The 23,697-nt window shown below is 46.4% G+C and overlaps 2 protein-coding genes across 3 annotated transcripts in view; one reads left to right on the top strand and one right to left on the bottom strand.

The window, feature by feature from the left end:
• Window positions 1–23,697, bottom strand: part of cacna2d3 (calcium channel, voltage-dependent, alpha 2/delta subunit 3) — a 499,906-nt gene that overhangs the window by 84,136 nt on the left and 392,073 nt on the right. The window lies entirely within an intron of this gene.
• lrtm1 (leucine-rich repeats and transmembrane domains 1) lies at window positions 4,276–22,645 on the top strand. The gene is made up of 3 exons (XM_031901263.1): window positions 4,276–4,656; window positions 12,683–13,207; window positions 21,344–22,645. Exons 1-3 carry the CDS (start codon window positions 4,650–4,652, stop codon window positions 21,793–21,795), a joined length of 984 nt encoding a protein of 327 aa, XP_031757123.1. The 5' UTR covers window positions 4,276–4,649; the 3' UTR covers window positions 21,796–22,645.

A 23,697-nucleotide genomic window follows, 5' to 3' on the forward strand; every position in this document is an offset into this window, starting at 1 on the left:
TGCTCGATCCAGTCTCCAGTCTCTCCAACCTACTCCATCCAGTCTCCATTTTCTCCAACCTACTCCATCCAGTCTCCATTTTCTCCAACCTGCTCCATCCAGTCTCCAGTTTCTCCAACCTGCTCCATCCAGTCTCCAGTTTCTCCGTCCTACTCCATCCAGTCTCCAGTATCTCCATCCTACTCCATTCAGTCTCCATTTTCTACAACCTGCTCCATCCAGTCTCCAGTCTCTCCAACCTTCTCCATCCAGTCTCCAGTTTCTCCGTCCTACTCCATCCAGTCTCCAGTTTCTCCAACCTACTCCATCCAGTCTCCATTTTCTCCAACCTGCTCCATCCAGTCTCCAGTCTCTCCAACCTACTCCATCCAGTCTCCAGTCTCTCCAACCTACTCCATCCAGTCTCCAGTTTCTCCGTCCTACTCCATCCAGTCTCCGTTTTCTCCAACCTGCTCCATCCAGTCTCCAGTCTCTCCATCCTACTCCATCCAGTCTCCAGTCTCTCCAACCTACTCCATCCAGTCTCCAGTTTCTCCAACCTACTCCATCCAGTCTCCATTTTCTCCAACCTACTCCATCCAGTCTCCAGTTTCTCCAACCTACTCCATCCAGTCTCCATTTTCTCCAACCTACTCCATCCAGTCTCCAGTTTCTCCAACCTACTCCATCCAGTCTCTATTTTCTCCAACCTACTCCATCCAGTCTCCAGTTTCTCCGTCCTACTCCATCCAGTCTCCAGTTTCTCCGTCCTACTCCATCCAGTCTCCAGTTTCTCCAACCTACTCCATCCAGTCTCCAGTTTCTCCGTCCTACTCCATCCAGTCTCCATTTTCTCCAACCTACTCCATCCAGTCTCCATTTTCTCCGCCCTGCTTCATCCAGTCTCCATTTTCTCCGCCCTGCTCCATCCAGTCTCCAGTTTCTCCAACTTGCTCCATCCATTTTACAGTTTCTCCATCCTGCTCCTGACAACACATTAACAGCCCCTGCCTTAAGGACTCACATCTTCCCCACTTCCTGCACCCCCTACCTACCCTACCTACCCCTGACAGGATGTTATTGGCTACAGCCCAGAGTGGCCAATTCAAGATGTTATTGTCCAAGACCAGGAATAGATTCCTCCACCCATGAAGATAACCTACCTGGAAGGTTCCATGTTCTGATGGTTCCTCTGACCCAACATGGAGTGGGTTTTGCATAGGTTGAATTTGATTGACTTGTATTTTTATCATCTTTGTGTTGTTCTGTGACCTACAGGTGTTTATAGAAGAAACGTACAGAATCCAAGGTGAGGAACCCCCTAGGTTTTGCCCCCCCATTCCATACATTTCAGATCCAGCCCACGCTTTCCCATGATACATATAAGAACATATCTGCCCCATATCTGGAGCGTGTAACATGTTTGCGAAAAAGTGTCAGTACAACAAGACGATGGTAAAGAACCTGTGGCCCCAGATACCCACAAGTGGCGCCTAGAGGTCCCTAATTCTGCCCATTTTACAAGTGGGCAGCTGCCTAATAATTACCCCAGTGGGGCACATAGATATCTCACTCATACTTTTGGATGTATGAAGGCAGCAAGGGGGTAAATTGCTTTATCCTTGGTGCCTGAAATACAGATAATCAGGCAGGAAAGCTGGGAATATTTGCCCCAGGCTTGGATTCCCTGCGGATTCCGCATTGCGCCATTGGTTTTGCGGATCTTTTGGGGCAGATTCTCTTGTGACTAGTGATGAGCGAATCTATCCCGTTTCACTTCACCGGAAAATTTGCGAATCTTTCAAAAGATTTGTGAAACGCGAAAATGTTGCACGTCAAAAAAAATTGTCGCCCGGCTATTTTTTTGTCGTCCGCGGCTATTATTTTGTCGCACAGCTATTATTTTGTCGCCCGCAGGTATTATTTTGTCACACGGCTATTATTTTGTCGCCCGCGGCTATTATTTTGTCGCACAGCTATTATTTTCTTGCCCGCGGCTATTTTTTTGTTGCGTGGCTATTATTTTGTCGCACGGCTATTATTTCATCGCCCGGCTATTTTTTTGTCGTCCGCGGCTATTATTTTGTCGCACAGCTATTATTTTGTCGCCCGCAGGTATTATTTTGTCACACGGCTATTATTTTGTCGCCCGCGGCTATTATTTTGTCGCACAGCTATTATTTTCTTGCCCGCGGCTATTTTTTTGTTGCGTGGCTATTATTTTGTCGCACGGCTATTATTTCATCGCACGGCTATTATTTTGTCATACGCGGCTATTATTTTGTCACGTGGCTATTATTTTGTCGCGCAGCTATTCTTTTTTGACGCCGGTGACAATTTTTGAACGTGCAGCGATTTTTTCCACTGTGAATTTTTTTATCTGTTTTGCAAAACAATACGCCAATGGCGAAACATGGAAATTCGCCGCGAATCCATGCCTGGCGAAAAATTTGGCCCATCACTACTCGTGACCTCTCGCTATGACGCAAATAAAAAGACTGGGAAGGTCTGTCTCACCAAGGTTAAGGGAGTCGAGCATCCCGCTTCCCTCAGGAGCAGCCGCCTGTCACCAGGTCCCGTCACTAAAATAAATGTCCCTTCCCCATTACTGCAGTTGCTCCAAATTTCTTCCATGGGGGCTGTCTCCTCAGTGAGCGTCCACTTCTAAAGAGACATCTCCCGGCAGCGTGACCCTCACAGTAACACGCAGTCTCACAAATTTATCGACAAAGCAAAACGGGGCAGATTCGATCATCACTAGCGCTCACGGGTAATCTAAACCTCATGTGTTGCCCTCTCGTCTGATCTACTGCGCAGTCTCGCGTGTGATTCCTGTGGCTCTAACTGAACGGCTGAGGGTCATGGGATTTATAATTCTATAACAGCTGCTTATCACTGGCATAAAGCTGCTTAGGCAACTGTGTCTCAATAGCTAGAGTTCTGAGAAATAGATTTATATGGCAGTGCGACCCATCCATATGTCTGTAGGGAAATGAGAGCAGAGCAGGCAGTAACCCTTCCAACACTTTCCCCTGTCTCTGTCCCTATATATTAGGTACCTACCTAGTGCTACCAACCCCAATTTCTCTAGGGAAATGAGAGCAGGGCAGGCAGTAACCCTTCCAACACTTTCCCCTGTCTCTGCCCCTATATATTAGGTACCTACCTAGTGCTACCAACCCCTATTTCTGTAGGGAAATGAGAGCAGGGCAGGCAGTAACCCTTCCAACACTTTCCCCTGTCTCTGCCCCTATATATTAGGTACCTACCTAGTGCTACCAACCCCTATTTCTGTAGGGAAATGAGAGCAGGGCAGGCAGTAACCCTTCCAACACTTTCCCCTGTCTCTGCCCCTATATATTAGGTACCTACCTAGTGCTACCAACCCCTATTTCTGTAGGGAAATGAGAGCAGGGCAGGCAGTAACCCTTCCAACACTTTCCCCTGTCTCTGCCCCTATATATTAGGTACCTACCTAGTGCTACCAACCCCTATTTCTGTAGGGAAATGAGAGCAGGGCAGGCAGTAACCCTTCCAACACTTTCCCCTGTCTCTGCCCCTATATATTAGGTACCTACCTAGTGCTACCAACCCCTATTTCTGTAGGGAAATGAGAGCAGGGCAGGCAGTAACCCTTCCAACACTTTCCCCTGTCTCTGCCCCTATATATTAGGTACCTACCTAGTGCTACCAACCCCTATTTCTGTAGGGAAATGAGAGCAGGGCAGGCAGTAACCCTTCCAACACTTTCCCCTGTCTCTGCCCCTATATATTAGGTACCTATCTAGTGCTACCAACCCCTATTTCTGTAGGGAAATGAGAGCAGGGCAGGCAGTAACCCTTCCAACACTTTCCCCTGTCTCTGCCCCTATATATTAGGTACCTACCTAGTGCTACCAACCCCTATTTCTGTAGGGAAATGAGAGCAGGGCAGGCAGTAACCCTTCCAACACTTTCCCCTGTCTCTGCCCCTATATATTAGGTACCTACCTAGTGCTACCGACCCCTATTTCTGTAGGGAAATGAGAGCAGGGCAGGCAGTAACCCTTCCAACACTTTCCCCTGTCTCTGCCCCTATATATTAGGTACCTACCTAGTGCTACCAACCCCTATTTCCATAGAATACTCAGGTCACCCTGTTCCAGCCCAATCAAGTGCATCACGTTCCCCTTGCAAATAAAAGTCGCGCCCCGGTGCCTCTATTCATGGGCCACAAGTCCCAAAATAAAGGCTGAGAGACACCCGATCCGGCCGGGGCTGATAAGCACGACTGATATTTCAAAAGAATTCAGAAAACGACACGGGATTAAAAAGGCAGCTTTATTGTGTGACCTGCTTTCCAGGCAGATTAAATAAGGGAAGGGGGTTAGTGCTGGGGATGGGATTTGCCCGTTACAGCTGTCCTGCCGGATCTGACAGTCACTCTCTGGCCTGGTGAGTGAGCGAAGGAGACGGTCTCAGCCTCTGTCTCTCTCATGTGAAGGGGAAGAGACAGGCTGGAAGATGCCAGAATAAGCAGCTTGTCATGGGCCACTCGGTTCTGGAAAGGGAGCAGAACTTCTTCCATGAGGGACACCAGGACAAGATGGACACATAACTGTCCCATCAGCACTTTGCTGTAACCCCCAGTTTATTGGTTTCTGGAGAACCTGCTCTCAGGGCAGTCAGCGATGAAAGGTAAGAAAAGAAGCAGAAACATCTCCGACCCAAGCGATCATTTCCCAGAATTGTTCCTGAGATACAGTCGGTCTCTCTAGAGGTCCCAGCAACCCACCGAGGGTTCTCAACATTATCTCAAACATCGGGCACCGTAAAAAGGCAAGAAATGGGCACAAAGCACCCTGGAGTTCTAGATTGAAGATTCTAGAATAGAATAGAAAGAGAAGTGTCGGAACGCGTTGCTGCCTGTGTTGCTTCCAGAAGGGGTGGGAGCTGGGCACCCAATGGAAACCCCCGAGATTGGGTGTCGTGTTTTTATCCGGGCACAATGTGCTGAGGGCAGATCTGTTCTATCTTGTGCCCATGGAAATGGCAACGCTCTGTGCTGGCACAGGGTACACTGGGCGGTGGTTTACCCTTCTGGGAAGGTTCCCACTAGATGGTGGAACAGTGTTGCTGGGAGTTGCTCCCATTCAGCCACAAGGGCATTAGGGAGGTTGGGCAGTGATGTTGGGGGTCAGGCTCACAGTCGGGGTTCCATCCCACAGGGGGTCAGTTGGGTTGCCCCTCCCCTTGCTGCTATAACTGCCCCTGCCCTTCTGGGAAGGTTCCCACTAGATGGTGGAACAGTGTTGCTGGGAGTTGCTCCCATTCAGCCACAAGGGCATTAGGGAGGTTGGGCAGTGATGTTGGGGGTCAGGCTCACAGTCGGGGTTCCATCCCACAGGGGGTCAGTTGGGTTGCCCCTCCCCTTGCTGCTATAACTGCCCCTGCCCTTCTGGGAAGGTTCCCACTAGATGGTGGAACAGTGTTGCTGGGAGTTGCTCCCATTCAGCCACAAGGGCATTAGGGAGGTTGGGCAGTGATGTTGGGGGTCAGGCTCACAGTCGGGGTTCCATCCCACAGGGGGTCAGTTGGGTTGGGGGTCAGGGCTCAGTCAGGTTCTTCCCATCTCAGCAAACCCATTCTGTACCCGGCTCTGTGCATGGGGGGCATTATTGTGCTGAAACAGGGAAGGGCCCCCCCAAACTGTTCTACAAAGTAGGGAGCATGAAATTGCCAGGGATGTCATTGCATGATGTTTTGTGATTCATGGATGTGCAAATATTTTTGGGTTATAGAGTCTATGTGTCAATGGTGACAGCAGGACAGGATAATGACAGTAAGACAAGATGGATACAGTAGGGCAATATAGTGACAGTAATGAAGAATGAAGAGTGTAACATAGTATGACTGATCTAGGACAAGATAGGGCAACATGGTGACAGTAGGGCAATATGGTGACAGTAGGGCAATATGGTGACAGTAGGGCAAGATGGTGACAGTAGGGTAAGATGGTGACAGTAGGGAAAGATGGAGTCAGTAGGACAAGATGGAGACAGTAGGACAAGATGGAGTCAGTAGGACAAGATGGAGACAGTAGGACAAGATGGAGACAGTAGGGAAAGATGGAGTCAGTAGGACAAGATGGAGACAGTAGGACAAGATGGAGACAGTAGGGCAAGATGGAGACAGTAGGACAAGATGGAGACAGTAGGACAAGATGGAGACAGTAGGGCAAGATGGAGACAGTAGGGCAAGATGGAGACAGTAGGACAAGATGGAGACAGTAGGGCAAGATGGAGACAGTAGGGCAAGATGGAGACAGTAGGACAAGATGGCGACAGTAGGGCAAGATGGGGACAGTAGGGCAAGATGGAGACAGTAGGGCAAGATGGGGACAGTAGGACAAGATGGAGACAGTAGGGCAAGATGGAGACAGTAGGGCAAGATGGAGACTGTAGGGCAAGATTGAGACAGTAGGGCAAGATTGAGACAGTAGGACAAGATGGAGACAGTAGGGCAAGATGGAGACAGTAGGGCAAGATTGAGACAGTAGGACAAGATGGAGACAGTAGGGCAAGATGGAGACAGTAGGGCAAGATGGAGACAGTAGGGCAAGATTGAGACAGTAGGACAAGATGGAGACAGTAGGGCAAGATGGAGACAGTAGGGCAAAATTATGACAGCAAAACTCTATCCCAGCCTGTGGCCCCGGTGCTGAGAATTTTAGGTCGACAGAAGCTCAAGGGCCCTGGTTTTGCCCAATGTTACTTTCTATGCACAAAGTCCATTTTGCCCAGGGCTCAGGGCTCGGGGTAGGACTGATCTGAGTGAAATCTCCTTCACACGGGGGGCCGGGGGGGGAAGGTATTTTTACCTACTGTGAGTTTAAGCCCCTATTCACGGTCAGGGACCTTGCGTGGAGGTCAGAGCTTCCCGTATGGAATGTCCCATTATGGGCCGAGGGCTCATTCATCACTGTAACAATTTCACTTGACAAATGAACTCGCAGTGGGTAACGGACAAGTTCAAGCGCCGGGAAAGCAAAGTTGGCTCTGGGATGAAAAGGGTCGGCGCCGCTCGCAGTAATCAGGCCGAGCGCTTGCACATTCCTCTGCAACTGAGAGCGACCAGCGACCCTGCCAAGTGCCTCCCCCCGATAATGTTCAGCGCATAACAAACACACACGCAGCTCTTTATTCCCATAATAATCACACTAATAATTCCAAGAGACTTGAATACCTGCCACCTCTGGGCACTGAGTGCATCCCGATGAATTCTGGGTATTATGGGCAATTCTTGGCCAAAGCGGAAGGGTTAAATGTTAGGGGGGAGTTAACCCTTCCAGATCCTAATTATCATATTCCAATCACACCTTGGGCCTGATTCACTAAAGGGCGATAAAAATTATCGCACGCTTTTTTCGCGTTAAAAAACGCAAAATAATTTGCGCGCGATTCACCATAGTATTATCGTGTGCGAAAAATCGCCATTTTCGCATGGGTTATTTCTCGCACTAGTTTTACCGTTTTGCGTTAATTTCCACGCTGAAAAGAATACGATCGCATGATTCACAATAACTTTTGCGCACTAAATATCGCATTCGGCTATACGAAAATTAATACCTACTACAGGCAGGCGAAAAATGATAGAAAAGTACAGTAAATGAGATTTTGGCAATAAAATATGGACTTACAGTGTTATTTATTCAGTCTGTGTTTCCCCCAGAGTGACGCAGCCGCCAGTTTGCAGCGAAATGGTCATTTTTAATACAATAATTTTCCCCAAGTATGGCGTGTATGGCTAACATGGCGTGCGTTCATTTGCGCAACTGATGAAATGTTTCGCCAGGCATGGATTCGTAGCAAATTTTTGGGCGTGCGTTGAATTTTTTTCGCGGCGGATTTTTTCATGCGTTTCTCAAAACAATCCGCCAATGGCAAAACGAAAAAATTTGCCACGCAAAAATTTACCGCACATCCAAAAATTTATACAAGCGTCAAAAAATAATAGTCACGGGCAACAATTTTTTTGCCCGCACAACATTTTTGCGGTTTCGTGGATCTTTCGAAAGATTTGCTAATTTTTCACTAAAGAAACCAGAACACATTCGCTCATCACTAGCGGCTACTATTTATATGCTACCATTTATATGCAGCGATTATTCGCGTAATTTAGCGCATGTACCGGCAAATACCGCATTGAAATAGTCTTTTCGCGAGTTAAATAACACATGCAATATCGCGCGTAAAAAAGCGCGAGTATGCTTATAGTGAATCGTGCGAAAAATCGCCAAAATTAAGACGCGGTAAAAATTTTAGCGCACAATAAAAATAGCGCACGTTTTATCACCCTTTAGTGAATCAGGCCCCTTGTGTCTCAACCCTTTCTCCTTGTAGAGTGTAAGCTCTTTTGGGCAGGGCTCCCTTCCCCTTCTGTATCGGTTACTGATTGCTTTATATGTTACTCCTTGTAGAGTGTAAGCTCTTTTGGGCAGGGTTCTCTTCCCCTCCTGTATCGGTTATTGATTGCTTTATATGTTACTCCTTGTAGAGTGTAAGCTCTTTTGGGCAGGGCTCTCTTCCCCTCTTGTATCGGTTACTGATTGCTTTATATGTTACTCCTTGTAGATTGTAAGCTCTTTTGGGCAGGGCTCCCTTCCCCTCCTGTATCGGTTATTGATTGCTTTATATGTTACTCCTTGTAGAGTGTAAGCTCTTTTGGGCAGGGCTCTCTTCCCCTCCTGTATCGGTTACTGATTGCTTTATATGTTACTCCTTGTAGAGTGTAAGCTCTTTTGGGCAGGGCTCTCTTCCCCTCCTGTATCGGTTACTGATTGCTTTATATGTTACTCCTTGTAGAGTGTAAGCTCTTTTGGGCAGGGCTCCCTTCCCCTCTTGTATCGGTTACTGATTGCTTTATATATTACTCCTTGTAGAGTGTAAGCTCTTTTGGGCAGGGCTCTCTTCACCTCTTGTATCAGTTATTGATTGCTTTATATGTTACTCCTTGTAGAGTGTAAGCTCTTTTGGGCAGGGCTCTCTTCCCCTCCTGTATCGGTTACTGATTGCTTTATATGTTACTCCTTGTAGAGTGTAAGCTCTTTTGGGCAGGGCTCTCTTCCCCTCTTGTATCGGTTATTGATTGCTTTATATGTTACTCCTTGTAGATTGTAAGCTCTTTTGGGCAGGGCTCCCTTCCCCTCCTGTATCGGTTACTGATTGCTTTATATGTTACTCCTTGTAGAGTGTAAGCTCTTTTGGGCAGGGCTCTCTTCTCCTCCTGTATCGGTTACTGATTGCTTTATATGTTACTCCTTGTAGAGTGTAAGCTCTTTTGGGCAGGGCTCCCTTCCCCTCCTGTATCGGTTACTGATTGCTTTATATGTTACTCCTTGTAGAGTGTAAGCTCTTTTGGGCAGGGCTCCCTTCCCCTCCTGTATCGGTTACTGATTGCTTTATATGTTACTCCTTGTAGAGTGTAAGCTCTTTTGGGCAGGGCTCTCTTCCCCTCCTGTATCGGTTACTGATTGCTGTATATGTTATTCCTTGTAGAGTGTAAGCTCTTTTGGGCAGGGCTCCCTTCCCCTCCTGTATCGGTTACTGATTGCTGTATATGTTATTCCTTGTAGAGTGTAAGCTCTTTTGGGCAGGGCTCCCTTCCCCTTCTGTATCGGTTACTGATTGCTTTATATGTTACTCCTTGTAGAGTGTAAGCTCTTTTGGGCAGGGCTCCCTTCCCCTCCTGTATCGGTTACTGATTGCTTTATATGTTACTCCTTGTAGAGTGTAAGCTCTTTTGGGCAGGGCTCTCTTCCCCTCCTGTATCGGTTACTGATTGCTTTATATGTTACTCTGTATGCCCAATGTATGTAACCCACTTATTGTACAGCGCTGCGGGATATGTTGGCACTTTATAAATAAATGTTAATAATAATAATAATAATAATAATAAAATCCCAAACCAAATCCTGGATTAAGTGTCTCCCTAATATAAAGGGCAGTGTCATGTGGTATACGGGGGGGGGGGGGGTTATGGGGCAATTACTATAGATGGAACTTCTAGAACTTGCCTGTAGGTGGCGGCCAATTGGCTTTTACTTTGGAGAAGGAATAAACACATATTATCAATACAGAGCAATGCTTAGGGCTGGAATGGGAGGGGCCTGCATCCCAAGCAGGAGGTGGGGCTAAGAAACTGATGGTAGCTTATAGGAGCATGTGGCCTAGAACTCAAGCAGTGGGCGGGACTAAAACACGCTTACAGGGTCAGGGGGTTCTTTAAAGGGTTGTTGACCTTTAAATTAACTCTTACTATGTTGTAGCGGGAGCCAGTCTGAAACAACTTGAAATTGGGCCTCATTTTCTATTATGTGTGGATTTTGAATTCTTTATCTTTTTTTTGTTCAGCAGCTCTCCAGCTTGGAATGTTTAGCAGCTATCTTGTTGCCAGGGTCCACAATTACCCTAGCAACCAGGCAGTGGTTTGAATGAGAAACTGGGATATGAATAGGAAAGGGCAGGTAATAAACAGTAACAATAACAATACAATTGTAGATACACAGACCAATAGTCTTTTCATCTTTCGGGGTCAGTGACCCCCATTTGAAATCTGAAAAGAGTAAAAAATAAATAAAAGAGGACCAATTGATAAGTTGCTAAGAATTAACCATACTAGAAGTCCAATCAATAAACCTGAGCAGTGGGCAGGGCAAAAACCATGTGATGAATGCTTACAAAGGAAGGGGGCGGGGCTAAAACAATCTCATAGCTTCTTACAGGGGAAGAGGGCCTGTACCTCAAGCAGTGGGTGGGATTATGCTAATCTGATGGCAGTTTATAGGGGGTGGGTATAGGACTCAAGCAGGGGGTGGAACTAGAGAACTATAATGGCAGCCTACAAGGGAGGGGCAGGGAGTCTGTAGCAGAAGCAGGGGGTGGGACTAAAACACTTACCGCTTACGGGGGAGGGGAAACAGGAAGTCTGTTACCCAAACAGTGGGTGGGACTAAAACACTTATGGGGTAGGGTGGAAGTCTGTTACCCACACAGTGGGTGGGACTAAAACACTTATGGGGTAGGGTGGAAGTCTGTTACCCACACAGTGGGTGGGACTAAAACACTTATGGGGTAGGGTGGAAGTCTGTTACCCACACAGTGGGTGGGACTAATACACTTATGGGGAGGGGGGGCAGAAGTCTGTTACCCACACAGTGGGTGGGACTAATACACTTATGGGGAGGGGGGGCAGAAGTCTGTTACCCACACAGTGGGTGGGACTAATACACTTATGGGGAGGGGGGGCAGAAGTCTGTTACCCACACAGTGGGTGGGGCTAGAACACTTTCATGACATCTTACAAGGTGGTAGGACAAGAAGTTTGCAAATCAAGCAGTGGGCTGGCCTAGAAACCAAGATGGTGGATAAAAGGCCCCGTAACTCTGGCCTGAAACCATTGAATAGAAACCAATAGGGTGAGAGTAAAGAAGTGGGTGTGGCCTATTTAAACACAGAATTTAAAACCCTACTACTATTTAGAGAAGCTTTATAACCTGCTGAACGTCCCTCACACACTGGGAAACACACAAGAAACATAAACCAGCAACGAGGACCCTTCTGAGCCTTTAATCCTCGTTGAGAATAAACAGCGCCGACCTTATCCCAGCGAGCGGCCATGTCGGAGATAACCGTATCCCCCACGTCCCATAATCCTATCGCCCAGATACCATATCAGGCTGGGAGTCGACGTGCATTAATATTAATAGCGTTTGGAAAGGGAGAGTGTCAGCTCCGTGTGCTCCGTGGCGCGTGTGTCCGCACGGGCGCGCGGCAGCGCCAGCGTAGATATGCGCCGGCGCGGTCGCGCGGCCGGAACGATGCCGCACATGGGTGCGCGTCTGGGCGTGTGCTACGCGCAGGCGCGCGACTTAACGCGCGTCATGCGCGGGCGCGTGACTAGGCGCGCACGGGGGCGCGAGATTACGCACGCCGCGTATTGACGCACGCCGCGTATTGACGCACGTTGCGTATTGACGCTGCGCGCATGCTCCCTGCAGATTTAAGGACGCCCAGGCCTAACACACTTTGCGAAGTGATCTTTTCCAGCGTAGATATGCGCCGGCGCATATCTACGCTGGCGCTGCCGTGCGCCCGTGCGGACACACGCGCCACGGAGCACACGGAGCTGACAGAGAGACTTTCCCATCAACTCCACCAAAAACCTCTTTATTCCGCTCCCCGACGACTCCCCATAGAGGAACCTGCTGACGGATCGGGTGATCCCCGCTGGGTAAACTCAGCTATTGGGTAACACAACTCTTGTGCTTGTAATACCAACACAACATCTATAATTAACATAGTTCTCAGTCTAGCCCCCCCTCCCTGGTCGTTAGAGCGCGGCGGTTTTTCATTTCAGCCGAAACGCCCCGCATTGTTGTGGCTTCGTTGACATTTTCTTTTCATTGTTTTTTCTATATTGTTGGGAAACTGCAAATGGGAAATTCCACTGGGCGCACGTCCGACACGTTAGAAGTCGGCTAATGGGGCTCTAACACAATATACAGTAGGACACAGCACATTCGTCTTTCAAATGATTTATTTTTTGGCAGTCGGGTTGGAAATCCCCAGTTATCTACAAATGATTAATATCATATGCCTATTCGGCTGGGCCAGAGCAGTAACATAGGAACCAATGCGCTTCATTTATTTTCTCTATTATTCAGGTGGACTTCTGTTGGCTTCCAGCGTCATCTTGGCTTTTCACGCGGCATGGGGGTGCCCGGACGTTTGCTCGTGCCAGTCGTCTTCCCGGACGGTGGACTGCAGCTATCGAGGGTTGGCCGAGGTCCCGGCGTTGGTGCCCCCTCAAACCCAGATACTTTATCTGCAGGGGAATCAGATTGGAAGCCTGAATCGGGCCTCCTTTGCCAACATCTCTGGACTTCAGTTCTTGGACTTGTCCAATAATTCCATTTCGGCGCTGTCTCTGCAAGTTTTTGCGGCCCTTCACGACCTAAAAAAGTTGGATTTGTCCTACAACAGCCTCAACGCTTTGCCGGAACTGCTGGGCAATCAGACGAGGAACTTGACGTTTCTCGCGGTGAAACACAATCAGATACAAAGAGTCGACAGGTCCATGTTGGAATCGTTGGTAAACCTGAAGGTTCTTCTCGTCAGATCCAATCCGTGGCAATGCAACTGCCAGTCAATGGGCCTCAAACTCTGGCTGGAGAACTTTCTATACAAAGGTCAGTGGTTTTTATACTAAACACATTATTATATTCTCCTGCATGGATCCTAGTGATGTTTACCCGTGGGTTGGGCAGGTTTGGGCCAACATTTGCCCACCAAAATGGGAAGCGGGGCTCATTTAAGTTGTGAGCAGGTAGGTGAAACACAATCAGATACAAAGGGTCGACAGATCCATGTTGGAATCGTTGATAAACCTGAAGGTTCTTGTCAGATCCAATCCGTGGCAATGCAACTGCCAGTCAGTGAGCCTCAAACTTTTTATACAAAGGTCAGTGGTTTTTATACTAAACACATAGTTATTCTCCTGCATGGATTGGGGCGGGTTTGGGCCAACATTTGCCCACCAAAATGGGAAGCGGGGCTCATTTAAGTTGTGAGCAGGGAGGTGAAACACAATCAGATACAAAAAGTTGACAGATCCATGTTGGAATCGTTGATAAACCTGAAGGTTCTTGTCAGATCCGATTTGTGGCAATGCAACTGCCAGTCAGTGAGCCTCAAACTTTTATAAAAAGGTCAGTGGTTTTAATACTAAACACAGTTATTCTCCTGCATGGATCCTAGTGATGTTTACCCGTGGGTCGGGCGGGTTTGGGCCAACATTTGCCCACCAAAATGGGAAGCGGGGCTCATTTAAGTTGTGAGCATTGAGGAAGGCAGAAGGTCTGTACCCGAACCCACCCGCCACTTAAATGAGCCCCACTTCCGGCTTCGGTGTCCTGGGACATCATAGGTAGGACGGACTCGGGCCTATAAATTGAGGGGGGGGCCACAGGCGGCTTTAGGTGCAGGTTTAGGAGGGGCAACAGGAGGGGGTAACATGCTGGTTGATTATTTGTCAATCCGCACATCACTAATGGATTCGCAACATGCCACCTATAAGGGAGGGATGAACCAAAGGCCACCATTTTTGGATTCAGCCAAATCTCGGATGATCGAGCTGAATACCAACCAAATTCATATTTAAATTTAGGATTAATATAAAATAAATTCTGCAAATAAACAATCGCTGTATTCGTTTGCCCAAAGTGTAAAGTTTCATGACTGGAAAGGTCCCACCGAACCAAATCCCAACCCAATGGATCTGCTTCTGAGGACGTGTTGGACTGATGGTTAGTTGAAGCCATCTACTGTACATGGCAAAGCCTAGAACTTTTTGCAGGATTTGGATTCAGCCAATCAGAATTCTGGATGACCAAGTAGATACTTCAGATAACCAACACAACACCGTCCTGTCTCGCACACGGGTCCTTTGCTTTTTACAGTCTCCTTCTCATTAGCAGCTCATCCATAAAAACCCAATAACCTTTGGCAAATTGGCTCAGACCACCCTGTGCTATTGGGCCCTATGGGGCAACTGGCTCCTGTTCTAAAGGACCAAAGGCTTCTTCCACTAACAGGTGTGGAAATGATCCCCCCCCCCCCCATATTGAGCAATGGGAGTCACTGGAGGATCTGTCAGCACTGTAACCCAACCTCAATACTTCATGTTTGGGCAACAAGGGGTCAAAAGAGTTGGCCTGACCCGCTCTCGGTGCCATTTGTCACAGGGCGTTTGGTTTTACTTACTTATATAATGACAAGAACCCAGTTTGTGCAACATTCCTCTGAGCCTCATTAATCATATTACTTATATCTATTCCCATAGCAGCACTATATGGTTATGAACACAGATTTCTGCTGAGAGAGACTCATACACTGCTGGCTACGGAACTATGTGCCAACCATGCCTACACCCATATGTATAAATACAAATATACAGAGAAGGAATGTTCTGGGCACACAATAAGCTGTACCCCCATACTGTACTGTCTAAGGGAAACACTATGGCACCTCCTACCCATATGTATAAATACAAATATACAGAGAAGGAATGTTCTGGGCACACAATAAGCTGTACCCCCATACTGTACTGTCTAAGGGAAACACTATGGCACCTCCTACCCATATGTATAAATAAAAATATACAGAGAGGGAATGTTCTGGGCACACAATAAGCTGTACCCCCATACTGTACTGTCTAAGGGAAACACTATGGCACCCCCTACCCATATGTATAAATACAAATATACAGAGATGGAATGTTCTGGGCACACAATAAGCTGTACCCCCATACTGTACTGTCTAAGGGAAACACTATGGCACCCCCTACCCATATGTATAAATACAAATATACAGAGAAGGAATGTTCTGGGCACACAATAAGCTGTACCCCCATACTGTACTGTCTAAGGGAAACACTATGGCACCTCCTACCCATATGTATAAATAAAAATATACAGAGAGGGAATGTTCTGGGCACACAATAAGCTGTACCCCCATACTGTACTGTCTAAGGGAAACACTATGGCACCCCCTACCCATATGTATAAATACAAATATACAGAGAAGGAATGTTCTGGGCACACAATAAGCTGTACCCCCATACTGTACTGTCTAAGGGAAACACTATGGCACCCCCTACCCATATGTATAAATACAAATATACAGAGAAGGAATGTTCTGGGCACACAATAAGCTGTACCCCCATACTGTACTGTCTAAGGGAAACACTATGGCACCTCCTACCCATATGTATAAATAAAAATATACAGAGAGGGAATGTTCTGGGCACACAATAAGCTGTACCCCCATACTGTACTGTCTCAGGGAAACACTATGGCACCCCCTACCCATATGTATAAATAAAAATACACAGAGAAGGAATGTTCTGGGCACACAATAAGCTGTACCCCCATACTGTACTGTTTAAGGGAAACACTATGGCACCCCCTACCCATATGTATAAATACAAATATACAGAGAAGGAATGTTCTGGGCACACAATAAGCTGTACCCCCATACTGTACTGTCTAAGGGAAACACTATGGCACCCCCTACCCATATGTATAAATACAAATATACAGAGAAGGAATGTTCTGGGCACACAATAAGCTGTATTGCCAGTATTGGGGTTCCACTATATAACAAGAGTCGTTCCTGACCTGATCCCTATACAATTATCTCTATATGGGAAGCAGAGTAACAGATTTCCCAGATGTATTTTCACAGCCAAACATTTAAATTTTTGACCCGGAAGATGAAGTTTATTTTCTTTGGTTCCCAGAACAGGTTAAAGCCTCACTGTTATTATTTCTGTGGCCCCAGGTCAGAACCTCCAAAGCAGGGTACCCTACCCTATCCAAACTGCCCTCTCCTCCTACCCTATCCAAACTGCCCTCTCATCCTACCCTATCCAAACTGCCCTATCATCCTACCCTATCCAAACTGCCCTCTCCTCCTACCCTATCCAAACTGCCCTCTCCTACTACCCTATCCAAACTGCCCTATCATCCTACCCTATCCAAACTGCCCTCTCCTCCTACCCTATCCAAACTGCCCTCTCCTCCTACCCTATCCAAACTGCCCTCTCCTCCTACCCTATCCAAACTGCCCTATCATCCTACCCTATCCAAACTGCCCTCTTACGCTACCCTATCCAAACTGCCCTCTTACGCTACCCTATCCAAACTGCCATCTCATCCTACCCTATCCAAACTGCCATCTCATCCTACCCTATCCAAACTGCCATCTCATCCTACCCTATCCAAACTGCCATCTCATCCTACCCTATCCAAACTGCCCTCTCCTCCTACCCTATCCAAACTGCCATCTCATCCTACCCTATCCAAACTGCCATTTCAACCTACCCTATCCAAACTGCCCTCCCATCCTACCCTATCCAAACTGCCATCTCATCCTACCCTATCCAAACTGCCATCTCATCCTACCCTATCCAAACTGCCATCTCATCCTACCCTATCCAAACTGCCATCTCATCCTACCCTATCCAAACTGCCATCTCATCCTACCCTATCCAAACTGCCATTTCAACCTACCCTATCCAAACTGCCCTCCCATCCTACCCTATCCAAACTGCCATCTCATCCTACCCTATCCAAACTGCCATCTCATCCTACCCTATCCAAACTGCCATCTCATCCTACCCTATCCACACTGCCCTCCCATCATTGCACAAAACTCAATGCACATCTTTGCAGTTGCCATGGCGACGCTGTTCAGTAAAAGTGTTCCCCTCATTAACAAAATTAGTGTTTTGATCTTGGGAATCAACTCAGAATAACTTAAACTAAGCTTAACTCTCTGCTATTATCCCGATGGCAACATGAATCGTTCTTCAACGATCTCGAAAGAGTCTTCAAGTCTTCCCGATTCCTATTGAACCAAAACCTCCCTTAATTGTAACGATGTGCATAATAACGAGCATCATTCATCAAATATGGGGCAAGGGGCAAAGAGCAGGGAACCTTATCCCCCCTTGATACCCCCCTTAGAACTCTCAGAAAGGAGTGCAGGGATTGGGCTGCACAGAGACACCCCATGATTGGCCCGTTGCTTTGGTGCATCGGTTGGAATGATCCGGGAGTATTGGGGGGACATTGGGTACTAGGGAGCCCTATGTAGGGAAGGTACAGCGCCCCCCCCCCCCTGCCCCCTAGGGCCACACTCTGCCTTGGATTCCCATGAACGGCCCCTGTAGGCCTGAAACCTTCCCAGTATAATAGACTTTTCCTTTTCTTTGACTTTTACTTTGACTGCTTTGGACATTTTGACCCGGCGGAGATGTTGTCATTTGTCAGAAATCTGCATCTGCTCAATGTCCGACCGTTTCCCATCTGCTTCAGCTCGCAGTCAGTAATCTGACAAAATGATGGGCTTGGGCTGTAAATAAAAGGATCTAATATGACTGGAACCTGCCAAGATGGCAGCCCGGGGAGATTCCGACAGCTCCGGGGGAAGAATGATGGATCGTACTCGACACACGATATTCTGTTTTCTACTTAATTTTACTTGATTTACAGATTGGAAAGGATTAATAATCATTTCAGAGCAGAACTGCATATTTCATCTGGTTACTGTATTTCCAATGGGTCTGAATACCCCATAACTCATGTTAAAGCTCCTTAGGGGACCGTCCCTTCATCTGCCCCAAGCCTGTCCCCTGGCTGATCCACTTTCTGGAATAAGATCATTGCCGGGTTTGGACTGAAGAAGAGATAGAGGGTTCCGTGGCTATAAGGGTGGGGCTGAACCTCATACGCCGGGGGGGTAGATTTATTTCAACTGAAAGGCAATACAGGTATAGGACCCGTTATCCAGAATGCTCAGGACCAAGGGTATTCCGGATAAGGGGATATGGATCTCCATACCTTAAGTCTACAAAAAAATCAATAAAACATTAATTAAACCCAATAGGGCTGTTCTGCCCCAATAAGGGGTAATTATATCTTAGTTGGGATCAAGTACAGGTACTGTTTTATTATTACAGAGAAAAGGGAATCATTTAACCATTAAATAAACCCAATAGGGCTGTTCTGCCCCCAATAAGGGGTAATTATATCTTAGTTGGGATCAAGTACAGGTACTGTTTTATTATTACAGAGAAAAGGGAATCATTTAACCATTAAATAAACCCAATAGGGCTGTTCTGCCCCAATAAGGGGTAATTATATCTTAGTTGGGATCAAGTACAGGTACTGTTTTATTATTACAGAGAAAAGGGAATCATTTAACCATTAAATAAACCCAATAGGGCTGTTCTGCCCCAATAAGGGGTAATTATATCTTAGTTGGGATCAAGTACAGGTACTGTTTTATTATTACAGAGAAAAGGGAATCATTTAACCATTAAATAAACCCAATAGGGCTGTTCTGCCCCCAGTAAGGGGTAATTATATCTTAGTTGGGATCAAGTACAGGTACTGTTTTATTATTACAGAGAAAAGGGAATCATTTAACCATGAAATAAACCCAATAGGGCTGTTCTGCCCCAATAAGGGGTAATTATATCTTAGTTGGGATCAAGTACAGGTACTGTTTTATTATTACAGAGAAAAGGGAAATCAGTTTTAAAATGGAGTCTATGGGAGACAGCCTTTCTGTAATTTGGAGCTTTCTGCATAATGGGTTTCCGGATAAGGGATCCCATACCTGTATAAAAAAAATTTATTGATTGTATGTAACCCCCACAGGATCCTATTGATTGTATATAATCCCCACAGGATCCTACTGATTGTATATAACCCCCACAGGATCCTACTGATTGTATATAATCCCCACAGGATCCTACTGATTGTATATAACCCCCACAGGATCCTATTGATTGTATATAATCCCCACAGGATCCTATTGATTGTATATAATCCCCACAGGATCCTATTGATTGTATATAATCCCCACAGGATCCTATTGATTGTATATAATCCCCACAGGATCCTACTGATTGTATATAATCCCCACAGGATCCTATTGATTGTATATAATCCCCACAGGATCCTACTGATTGTATATAATCCCCACAGTATCCTATTGATTGTATATAATCCCCACAGGATCCTATTGATTGTATATAACCCCCACAGGATCCTATTGATTGTATATAATCCCCACAGGATCCTATTGATTGTATATAATCCCCACAGGATCCTATGGATTTATTCAAACCCTATGGTGCCCTATTGCCTTATTAACCCTACGGTGTCCTATTGAGTTTCGACTATTGTGAAGAAATGATGTAAATTCCTCTGAAATACAATAATATCATATTAATGCCTTTCGCGTATAACTATTCAGCGCTGGGGCCGCATTGCGCCGCTTCTCATTGGCTGATTTTACTCTATTGAGAATAAAGATATTTGTGGCCCCCGATTATTTATTTGATAGGAAAGAAACAGAAAACTGCAGCACAAATTCCCCCAAATGGAGCCAATTGCTTAAATATTTCTGGCAGCAGTTTTTTCCCCCAGTGAATTAGATCCGAAAATTAAGAGCAAAACCAATTGATATGGACGTTATTTCAGTCTAAAGGGCAGATAAAATGCGCAGCTGTGTGGCCAGTGGGTTTTAACCCTTTCCCTGCCGCGTGCCTCTACCCGGGAGTCACATGACATGATACAGATGAAAGTGTGCGGCCCACCGGGTCTGCTACTCCAGATACCCCCAACCGCCCACTTACCCACTTACAGCCCCCCCCACATGCGTACTTGGAGAGCAGCGATTGGGTCTGGGTGGCCGGGGTCAATAGGTTTTTGTTTTCCCAGTGTCCTGCCGGCCCAGTCCAACCCCGGACATGGCTAAAAAATGCACCCCAACTTTAGTGGTTATTAAAGTCAATTCCGTATTCGCAAACTAGAATTTTTGGAGTTTATATAGCACCGAAACATGAAAAATTCCGAGATATTTGCGTTTTTTTTTCCGTACAGGTTTTCGAGATTCCATGTGAGTTTATTCGATTTAGGAAAAACAAACTTGAATTTACAAACTTGAAAATTGAGACATAAACCCATTAGTTTTGCTCATTCACACCCAGGCATAACAAATGGCCACCATTATCTTACAAGGTTTTTTTTTAAAGGAGAAGGAAAGGGATTTTGGTGTTTTACTGCCAATAGATTCGCCACATTATTGCCAGCTAGAACCCTATATTTAATCTGCAGAAAGCTTTACCTGTCTGAGTAACAGCCCCAGAAGCTCCCTCAGTTTGTTTAAGATAGCAGCTGCCATTTTAGTTTGGTCTCAGTAGCTTCCTGCTGCAGCTCTGGCTGCTGGTAGCTCAGATTACACAGCACAGTTGGGAGGGGGAGAGAGGAGAGATGGGAGGGGGAGCAGGAGAAGGGAGGGGGAGAGAGGAAAGATGGGAGGGGGAGAGAGGAGAGATGGGAGGGGGAGCAGGAGAAGGGAGGGGAGAAAGGAGAGATGGGAGGGGGAGCAGGAGAAGGGAGGGGGAGAGAGGAGAGATGGGAGGGGGAGAGAGGAGAGATGGGAGGGGGAGAGAGATGGGAGGGGAGTAGGAGAAGGGAGGGGGAGGGAGTAGAGATGGGAGGGGGAGCAGGGAAGGGAGGGGAGAAAGGAGAGATGGGAGGGGGAGTAGGAGAAGGGAGGGGGAGCAGGGAAGGGAGAGGAAGATAGGAGCAAACTGAGCAGACTGGTGCCCATGCCCCAAAGGATTTTTCTGAGAGATAGCACAAGGAAAACCACAGGCTTTTGGGGAGGACCCCTTTTGGTGTAAAACAGACTATTATGGATATTGCCACAAACATATATTAACCATTATTTCCCCATGTTTCCCCCAGGAGGATTCATCGACGAGGTGATCTGTAACAGTCCAGAAAACAGAAAGGGAAAGGATCTGCTTAAAATACCCTTCGAGATGTATAGAAGTTGCCCCCCCGTGGCAGCCCCGTTTCTCCTGGCTAATATCCACCACCATAATTCAGACTACAAAAACAACGGAAAGCACGGACACCCCACGGACGCCGCCGACGGCGGAAGCCTCCCCGAATGTGAGCCAAAATCCAAACCCCGGCCGGTCAGCTTACGGCACGCCATAGCTACGGTGGTAATAACCGGCGTCATTTGCGGGATCGTCTGCCTAATGATGCTGGCGGCTGCTGTTTACGGCTGCGCCTACGCGGCCATTATGGCAAAATACCAGCGACAACTCAAGGAGGTGGAGAGTTTGGCCCCGGTAGCTGAGAATGGGAGCCCAGAAGAGAAGGAACCACTTGATAGCTCTTTGGCTTGATCCATTTCTAACTCGGGGGGGGGGGAGTCAAGACAAAACTGATTAACTTGTAACTTTCCACTTTGGGAAACGAGATATTTACAGAAATGTAAGAGACTGAATATGGTTTTGATTTGGAGCTTGTGATATTGTAAACACAGGGGGGCTCGGCAGATCGGCGCGGCTTTATCATCGCTCATTTACACAACTGTCATGTTCTTACGCCCCATTCCCGCTAAGTAGTTCCGTTTAAAAAAAGATCTATTTGGGACCGGAGCAGCTGGTTTAGAATTTGTGGGAGTGCGAGGCTCCTGGGGGTCCCCCCGTCCCACCTGGCGCTCGTGCCGATTCCACCGACGGACGATTTGAGTCGCCCCCAAAAGTCACGCCAGGATTCTCTCTCTTTTTGTTTTCTACATTCAACTGGAAACAAAAAGAAAGGACTAAAGGATAAATGGAGCGAGACAAAGCGGAGAAACGGCACGGGGGGGGGGGGCAAAAGCAAAATGCCACCGGCATCGCTCCGACTCCCTGACCCAAATCGTTTAGAAGAAACGACTGCGGAGTCGGCTGAAATATTCTGCAATATAACGTGGGGGTTTTGTGCTCATAGAAAAGCAAATGGCGTATCCCTTGGCGCAAGAGCTTTGGAAAAGGCTACGGAACGATGTTGCCCCCGGTGCCACCGGGATTTCAGGGTGGCCGACTTTTAATTGTACTTTTAGGGACCCATTTACTACGGTTTTCTGAGAAAAGTTTGAATTGTTTTTTTTTTTTATGTTTTTTTCCCGAGATTTACGTATGTGTTTTTTTGGCCGTATACGATTGTTTCATTTTTTTTTTCTCGAAAAATAAGAGAAATGAACAAATATAAATCTTTGTGTGACTTTTTTTAAACTGACAAAACGTATGCCGAGAACCCCGAGTCCTATGGAGGAATAGAATAGTCAGTGACAGCCTGGCCTTGGCCCATTTTCAAGGGGAAGTTAATCAAATCATTGTTTTCTATTTCACCCAGTTTCAAGGGGAAGTTAATCCCCTCATTGGTTCCTATTTCACCCAGTTTCAAGGGGAAATTAATCCCATTATTGTTTTCTATTTCACACACTTTCAAGGGGAAGTTAATCCCATCATTGTTTTCTATTTCACCCAGTTTCAAGGGGAAGTTAATCCCATCACTGTTTTCTATTTCACCCAGTTTCAAGGGGAAGTTAATCCCCTCATTGTTTTCTATTTCACCCAGTTTCAAGGGGAAGTTAATCCCATCATTGTTTTCTATTTCACCCAGTTTCAAGGGGAAGTTAATCTCATCAATGTTTTCAATTTCACATATTCTCAAGGGGAAGTTAATCCCATCATTGTTTTCTATTTCACCCAGTTTCAAGGGGAAGTTAATCCCCTCATTGTTTTCTATTTCACCCAGTTTCAAGGGGAAGTTAATCCCACCATTGTTTTCTATTTCACCCAGTTTCAAGGGGAAGTTAATCCCATCATTGTTTTCTATTTCACCCAGTTTCAAGGGGAAGTTAATCCCATCATTGTTTTTTATTTCACCCAGTTTCAAGGGGAAGTTAAACACATGATTGTTTTACATGAACAATGCACCAAAAATGGCTGCTGGAGCACTTCCTGTACATAAAAAATAAAGAGGATTCGTGGAAATGCACGGCCATTTAAATTTCTAGAATTTCTCGGCTCGAAAAAAAACATGGTTTCCAGACAATAAACGTAATATTTTCGTTCAACGCTACCAACGTTACTGTGAGATGTAATAAATGCAAGAATGATCGTGTTTTTTTTTTTTTTAAATACCAAGTTGAGTTTATATGAGTTTCAAGGCCAGAAAAATTCTGCTTTTTTTTTTGCAATTGGTCTTCATTATTTTTTATAGCTATTGAATTATTTACCTTTTCTCTTCTACAT

Source organism: Xenopus tropicalis, chromosome 4 (assembly GCF_000004195.4).
Source record: "Xenopus tropicalis strain Nigerian chromosome 4, UCB_Xtro_10.0, whole genome shotgun sequence".
Lineage (NCBI taxonomy): Eukaryota > Metazoa > Chordata > Amphibia > Anura > Pipidae > Xenopus > Xenopus tropicalis.

Excerpts from the sequence above, each read along its gene's own strand:
- lrtm1 (XM_031901263.1), top strand. Across the intron at positions 13,208-21,343 it reads GGAGAACTTTCTATACAAAG|GAGGATTCATCGACGAGGTG; the intron begins GTCAGTGGTTTT and ends TGTTTCCCCCAG.